The following is an 8,610-nucleotide window of genomic DNA, read 5'->3' as shown; positions in this document are numbered from 1 at the left end:
ACTCTGCTGTTCTATCCTTATATATGTGCAGAAACATGCTATAAACTGCAAATAGCAACCAGAATATAGGTCTCAAGATATTGCACTTCTGGATACCAAACACTAAGTCCTAACCTTACTCCATCCCCTCACATCCTGTAACCCTGAATAACTCTTCTGTTCTATCCTTATATATGTGCAGAAACATGCTATAAACTGCATATAGCAACCAGAATATAGGTCTCAAGATATTGCACTTCTGGACACCAAGCACTAAGTCCTAACCTTGCTCCATCCCCTCACATCCTGTAACCCTGAATAACTCTGCTGTTCTATCCTTATATATGTGCAGAAACATGCTATAAACTGCAAATAGCAACCAGAATATAGGTCTCAAGATATTGCACTTCTGGATACCAAACACTAAGTCCTAACCTTACTCCATCCCCTCACATCCTGTAACCCTGAATAACTCTGCTGTTCTATCCTTATATATGTGCAGAAACATGCTATAAACTGCACATAGCAACCAGAATATAGGTCTCAAGATATTGCACTTCTGGTTACCAAACACTAAGTCCTAACCTTACTCCATCCCCTCACATCCTGTAACCCTGAATAACTCTGCTGTTCTGTCCTTATATATGTGCAGAAACATGCTATAAACTGCACATAGCAACCAGAATATAGGTCTCAAGATATTGCACTTCTGGATACCAAACACTAAGTCCTAACCTTACTCCATCCCCTCACATCCTGTAACCCTGAATAACTCTGCTGTTCTATCCTTATATATGTGCAGAAACATGCTATAAACTGCACATAGCAACCAGAATATAGGTCTCAAGATATTGCACTTCTGGATACCAAACACTAAGTCCTAACCTTACTCCATCCCCTCACATCCTGTAACCCTGAATAACTCTGCTGTTCTATCCTTATATATGTACAGAACCATGCTATATACTGCAAATAGCAACCAGAATATAGGTCTCAAGATATTGCACTTCTGGTTACCAAGCACTAAGTCCTAACCTTACTCCATCCCCTCACATCCTGTAACCCTGAATAACTCTGCTGTTCTATCCTTATATATGTGCAGAAACATGCTATAAACTGCAAATAGCAACCAGAATATAGGTCTCAAGATATTGCACTTCTGGTTACCAAGCACTAAGTCCTAACCTTACTCCATCCCCTCACATCCTGTAACCCTGAATAACTCTGCTGTTCTATCCTTATATATGTGCAGAAACATGCTATAAACTGCACATAGCAACCAGAATATAAGTCTCAAGATACTGCACTTCTGGATACCAAACACTAAGTCCTAACCTTACTCCATCCCCTCACATCCTGTAACCCTGAATAACTCTGCTGTTCTATCCTTATATATGTGCAGAAACATGCTATAAACTGCAAATAGCAACCAGAATATAGGTCTCAAGATATTGCACTTCTGGTTACCAAGCACTAAGTCCTAACCTTACTCCATCCCCTCACATCCTGTAACCCTGAATAACTCTGCTGTTCTATCCTTATATATGTGCAGAAACATGCTATAAACTGCACATAGCAACCAGAATATAGGTCTCAAGATATTGCACTTCTGGTTACCAAACACTAAGTCCTAACCTTACTCCATCCCCTCACATCCTGTAACCCTGAATAACTCTGCTGTTCTATCCTTATATATGTACAGAACCATGCTATAAACTGCACATAGCAACCAGAATATAGGTCTCAAGATATTGCACTTCTGGATACCAAACACTAAGTCCTAACCTTACTCCATCCCCTCACATCCTGTAACCCTGAATAACTCTGCTGTTCTATCCTTATATATGTGCAGAAACATGCTATAAACTGCAAATAGCAACCAGAATATAGGTCTCAAGATATTGCACATCTGGATACCAAGCACTAAGTACTAACCTTACTCCATCCCCTCACATCCTGAATGACTCTGCTATTCTACCCTTTGAGTATATGTAAGTTGCTGGGAATGTGTGTGGAGACTATGTGTAAAATATGCACTATATAAATAGAATATTGAATATGTCTTTGTGGCTTTTCTGTGCGAATGCGTATGCTACCGTATATACTCATACCATGTGTCAATACGTGAACCAGTGTACATAGCGTGCGTGGATGTGCACGCATGGTGACTACGCACACACAGTGGCCACTGTTTGGTGTTTGCATGTGGTGTGTATGTAATATTTTTGACTTCGACAATACAACAACCCTAATTCACCTACAAGTAAAAAATACAAAAACTGAACCTTTGAACAGACATCATTTATTTTTTTAAAAGATATCTATATACACCCCACTATTCACATGAGCTGTCACACTAAGACATAGGCCCTCATTCCGAGTTGTTCGCTCGCAAGGCGATTTTAGCAGAGTTGCTCAGGCTAAGCCTACGCCTACTGGGATTGTATTTTAGCTTCTTAAAATTGCGACCGATGTATTCGCAATATTGCGATTCCAAACTACTTAGCAGTTTCAGAGTAGCTTCAGACTTACTCGGCATCTGCGATCAGTTCAGTGCTTGTCGTTCCTGGTTTGACGTTACAAACACACCCAGCGTTCGCCCAGACACTCCTGCGTTATTCCCGGAAACGGTAGCGTTTTCATTCACACGCCCATAAAACGCCGTGTTTCCGCCCAGTAACACCCATTTCCTGTCAATCACACTATGATCGCTGGAGCGAAGAAAAAGCCGTGAGTAAAAATACTATTTTCATAGCAAATTTACTTGGCGCAGTCGCAGTGCGGACATTGCGCATGCGCACTAAGCGGAAAATCGATGCGATGCGATGAAATTTACCGAGCGAACAACTCGGAATGAGGGCCATAGCCACAATCACAAGTACATACAGTCACTATTGGTGGTTCAAGGGAAATCGCACAGTCACAATGGCAGCGTGTGTACCCACCTTTACACACCAGATGGGATATTTATACACAGCAACACTGATATTATGTGGACACAAAAGTAACAATACAATGACACATTAACAGGAAATTGTTTCTGTCACCATAGAGACAATTATCTGATAATAAGATAATACACAGACACATAAAAAGACTCAACGGAACAGATTTTTCTCTGTATTTTAAACTTAAAAAATACTTTACTCTGCACAACAGCCTATGGGGGTCATTCAGACACAGCCGCAATAGCATCCCACAGCAGTTTGCTGGTGGTGGCAATATATACATGCGCAGCGGCCGTGCGGACACACACATTGCGATCACATCCCTGAGGGGTAAACACGGGCGGGCCAGGACCATTTTCTGGGGGGCTGCGTGATGTCTCATCTGCGTTCATCTCTGATTAACCCCATATAAGCTTCCAGAGTGCACCTCATATCTCATCTTTTCCAAGTTACTACAAATGATGAGATCGGTAGCAGCACTACTTTCAGGATTATTACACAGAACACACATAAAGGCTGACACAGCAAATAACAGTAACACATACAAGGGATTCATTAGAAATAAGGAAGCATAAGCATCATTAAGTCTAATTATCAACTGGTTCTGTGCAGGACCCATACACCTCTTTACTGCCTCCAGCAGCCCCTGGTACTGCACTGCAGCCATCTTCCCCGTCTACCCCCCCAGTACTGCCACCCACCCTGTCTCCCCAAACAACTGCCACCCGCTCTGTCCCCCCCCCCACTACTGTCACCTGCCCAGTCTCCCCCCACTACTGCCACCGCCCAGTCTCCCCCCACTACTGCCACCACCCTGTCTCCCCCACTACTGCCACCCACCCAGTCTCCCCCCACTACTGCCACCACCCTGTTTCCCCTTACTGCTGCCACCCACCCTGTCTCCTCCCACTCGCCCTGTCTCCTCCCAGTACTGACACCACCGTCTCCCCCACTACTGCCACCTTCCCTGTCTCCTCCCACTACTGCCATTGCCCCATCTTCCCACACTACTGCCAATACCCTCGCCCCACTACTGCCATCCGCCCTGTATCCCCTCACTACTGCCACCTGCTGTCTCCCTGACACCTTAGTGCTTTTTTGGGACATGATTACCCACATAGACACTGCCTCCAGCAGCCCCTGGACCGCACTGCAGCCAGATGCCATCTCCCACCACTACTGCCACCTGCGCCGTCTCCCCACACTACTGCCACACACCCCATCTCCCCGTACTGCCACCCGCCCCATCTCCCCCCACTACTGCCACCTGCCCCGTCTCCCCCCCACTACTGGCACATGCCCCGCCTCCCCATCCTGCCACCTGTCCCGTCTACCCCCCACTACTGCCACCCACTCTCACACCTTACCGCTTCTTGGGGACATGATTACCCACATAGACACTGCCTCCAGCAGCCCCTGGTACCGCACTGCAGCCATCCGCCCTGTCTCCCCTGACACCTCAGCGCTGCTTGGAGACAATATTACCTATATACACACTGCTCCGGCAGCCACCGCTACTGCAAAGGTGCCGCCTACCCTGTGTTGCCCAACATCTCAGCACTGCTTGGGGAATTATGATACTGCTGGTAACAGTCCTTCATCTGCAGATGGAACCAAACAGGGCGCCGCTTCTGGTACCATGGACCCTGGTCATGTAGGGCTGGGAGAGTCAGTAATATTATGTAATAGTCACCATCTTACAGGCAGCCGGTGAAGGGAGCAGAGAATGGGTGTTATGTGGCAGGAACGGGCTGGTTAGGTAACAGCCTGGCTGCTGCATTCTGTACAGGCTACAAGCGGTGCAATTCTATTGCTGGGAGACCCAGGTAGAGGACATTGCAGTAGTCTATGTGTGATGATACAAGTGCATGTATGACTGTAGTTAGATCTTTTGAGGGAAATAAGTGCTGGAGTCTGGCTATGTTCCTCATATGAGGATCTGATTGTGGCTGATACCTGATTGTAAGAGTGAAAGTCAATTGTTTGAAAAGTCGGTTGGGGGTGTTTTTTCTGGTCTATTAGATAGGAAAAAACAAACACCTGACTTTTCAAACAGTTGAATACCCCCCAAGTGTCACTCCACCATCCAGGACACCAAGGGGTAAAATTTACTAAGATGGAAGTTCTATTTAAGATGGGATGTTGCCCATGACAACCAATCAGATTCTACTTCTCATTTATCTAGCACCTTCTAGAAGATAATACCTGAAATCTGATTGGTTGCTATTGGCAACATCCCATCTTAAATAGAACTCCCATCTTAGTAAATTTAACCACAAGATTCCGCACATGGGCCCTCATTCCGAGTCGTTCGCTCAGTAAATTTAATTGCATCGCAGCGATTTTCCTCTTAGTGCGCATGCGCAATGTCCGCACTGCGACTGCGCCAAGTAAATTTGCTATGAAGATAGTATTTTTACTCACGGCTTTTTCATCGCTCAGGCGATCGTAGTGTGATTGACAGGAAATGGGTGTTACTGGGCGGAAACAGGCCGTTTTATGGGCGTGTGGGAAAAAACGCTACCGTTTCCGGAAAAAACGCAGGAGTGGCCGGAGAAACGGGGGAGTGTCTGGGCGAACGCTGGGAGTGTTTGTGACGTCAAACCAGGAACGACAAGCCCTGAACTGATCGCAGATGTCGAGTAAGTATGAAGCTACTCTGAAACTGCTAAGAGGTGTGCTAATCGCAATATTGCGAATACATCGTTCGCAATTTTAAGATGCTAAGATACACTCCCAGTAGGCGGCAGCTTAGCGTGAGCAACTCTGCTAAAATCGCCTTGCGAGCGAACAACTCGGAATGAGGGCCATGATCAGCATTTTGTTACTCTGAACCCCCATGCTTAAGTCTGGTTGGTTTGCAAAGCTGAGCTGTAGCCCTGCCCTTTGTTGGTGAGCTTCTATCAGAAGGACCTGTTGCATGTATATTGCAAAAAGCACAAGAGATAGGACAGAATCTTGAGGAACATTACATGGCAATGATAAGTATACTCCAGAAGATTAAAATGGTTTCTCACCTGAGTGGTCTATTGTGTGCAACAAAAGCTTATTTCTCAGAGTATGGAAATGGCCTCTCACCTTTGTGACTTCTCTGATGTGTAACAAGAACTAATGTCCGTGAAAAACATTTCCCACTCAGAACATGGAAATGGCTTCTCACCTGTGTGACTTCTCTGATGTATAACAAGAACTGATTTCCGTGCAAAACATTTCCCACTCAGAACATGGAAATGGCTTCTCACCTGTGTCTCCTCTGATGTCTAACAAGATATAGTTTGTGTGCAAAACATTTACCACACTCAGAACATGGAAATGACTTCTCACCTGCGTGACTTCGCTGATGTTTAACAAGATGTGATTTCTGTGCATAACATTTACCACACTCAGAACATGGAAATGGCTTCTCACCTGTGTGACTTCGCTGATGTATAACAAAAACTGATTTCCGTGCAAAACATTTCCCACACTCAGAACATGGAAATGGCTTCTCACCTGTGTGACTTCGCTGATGTATAACAAGAACTGATTTCCGTGCAAAACATTTCCCACACTCAGAACATAAAATTGGCTTCTCATCTGTGTGGCTTCTCTGATGTTTAACAAGATCTGATTTCTGTGTAAAACATTTCCCACACTCAGAACATGGAAATGGCTTCTCACCTGTGTGACTTCTCTGATGTTTAACAAGATATGATTTGTGTGCAAAACATTTCCCACACTCAGAACATGGAAATGGCTTCTCACCTGTGTGACTTCTCTGATGTTTAACAAGATCTGATTTCTGTGTAAAACATTTCCCACACTCAGAACATGGAAATGGCTTCTCACCTGTGTGACTTCTCTGATGTTTAACAAGATCTGATTTCTGTGTAAAACATTTCCCACACTCAGAGCATAGAAATGGCTTCTCACCTGTGTGACTTTGCTGATGTGTAACAAGATGTGATTTCCGTGTAAAATATTTCCCACACTCGGAGCATGAAAATGTCTTCTCACCTGTGTGACTTCTTTCATGTTTAGTAAGATTTGATTTGTCTGAAAAACATTTCCCACACTCAGAACATGGAAATGGCTTCTCACCAGTGTGACTTCGCTGATGTGTAATAAGATCTGATTTCCGTGTAAAACATTTTTTACACTCAGAGCAAGAAAACAGATTCTCACCTGTGTGACTCCTCTGATGTACAACAAGATCTGATTTGTATTTAAAATATTTCCCACACTCAGAACATTTCAGTGGCCTCTCACCTGCCTTACCTGTGTGTGGGTTAATACGCTTTGTGTTCTGTGTAAAACATTTGGCATCTATAGAACAGGGAAACACTGTATCTACTGTCAGAGCTGTAACAGATGCACCAATATCAGAGTGATCAGGAGAACATTTCCCAGGATCAGAGGGATCAGCTGATAGAGCTGGATGTATAATTGGGGTGATGGGATTAGCTCCTGGAGAATCCTGTATACTGTCATTATCTTTTATGTCACAATCCGGGGATAACATTAGATGTCCTTCTGAGATATTCCTGCTTGTGTGTCCATCTGCTGGAAATAAAATACATTATGGAAATGTGACATTTTCTGTAACAATATTAATCTTGTAAACAATAGGAGAAGACGACTCTCTGGGACACTTAATTGTAAATGTGTGTGTATAATAAGACAGAACTTTTAATGAAGGCTTTATAAGAGAACACCTCCTGAGAACACTCACAATAACAAATGTAATATTATAATAAGACTTAGATATATCTCTCTCTTATAACTAACCATGAAACATGAATAGAGATGTAGTCACTCGCCAAGTCCTATGTCAGCACCAATGTAAAACAATGGATGGGGAACATATCGTATGAATTGGAGATTCTAGATGAACAATAACATCAGTCATATGAGCTGATAGATCAGAGAAATGTCTCCTAACGTTACTCCTGGAAGCATTGGTAAGGTAGCATTCCTTTATGTGTGTGCTCATACGCTGGTAAGCCTGTACATGTGTTACTCACCCTTATATAAGGTATATTGCTACAGCAGAGTAGGTGTGTGGAACAAGGTATTTTACATGCAATACACCATATAATACCCTGTAATCATCATCATCATCTGCTAGGTTATAATCCACTGTTACACCCCCATCATCAGTGTCTTACCTCTATTCTCTCAATAGTAATAAGGATGATGTGTGTACGGTAAGTATGATACAGAGAATTACATATCAGAATCTGTACAGCTGCCGCCATACTTCTGCTTCTCATACATGTGCTACTGGCAGCAGTGAACATCTGAGTGAGAGTGCAGGGAAGACAGCAGAGTCTGATGAGAAAGAGATTGGATCTGCCTTTGCAGGGATGTACCTCACCTGTCACCCCTGTTATTATATAAAATAATAAATAAGAGGAGCGTGGTCCATCCAGACGTGCTTTCTGGAGCTCTCCTCACTAAGTGGCTTCTTTTCTAACCTACCTGATAGCTCTCAGCCACCGCTGGGACCAAGACCCAATCTATTAAGTCCACCACTCCTACTGCCTTAAAGCCGCTCCCTCCGGGCACCGTTCACTGCCGCGGCCTAGTGACGCTGCTGAAGCCACGGGCTGTATTCTGGGGCTAAGTATGCCCAAGTTTTCCTGTACACTCCTGACACCTGACTCGGAGGCACTTTTCGCTCAGTAGGGATCACTTGCTCTCC

The 8,610-nt window shown here is 44.2% G+C and overlaps 1 protein-coding gene across 1 annotated transcript in view; it reads right to left on the bottom strand.

Annotated features, from left to right (window-relative positions):
- Nucleotides 1–5,741: 5,741 nt before the first annotated feature.
- LOC134984782 (zinc finger protein 585B-like) overlaps nt 5,742–8,610 on the bottom strand; it is a 671,664-nt gene continuing 668,795 nt past the window's right edge. The window contains exon 6 of the mRNA XM_063950275.1: nt 5,742–7,140. Coding sequence (XP_063806345.1) covers nt 6,166–7,140 — 975 coding nt within the window. The 3' untranslated portion in view covers nt 5,742–6,165. The remainder of the gene's footprint in view (nt 7,141–8,610) is intronic.

This window comes from Pseudophryne corroboree, assembly GCF_028390025.1.
Source record: "Pseudophryne corroboree isolate aPseCor3 chromosome 3 unlocalized genomic scaffold, aPseCor3.hap2 SUPER_3_unloc_8, whole genome shotgun sequence".
Taxonomy (NCBI): Eukaryota; Metazoa; Chordata; class Amphibia; order Anura; family Myobatrachidae; genus Pseudophryne; species Pseudophryne corroboree.
The sequence above is the reverse complement of the archived record's forward strand: the minus strand, read 5'-3'. Positions and strand labels throughout refer to the sequence as shown.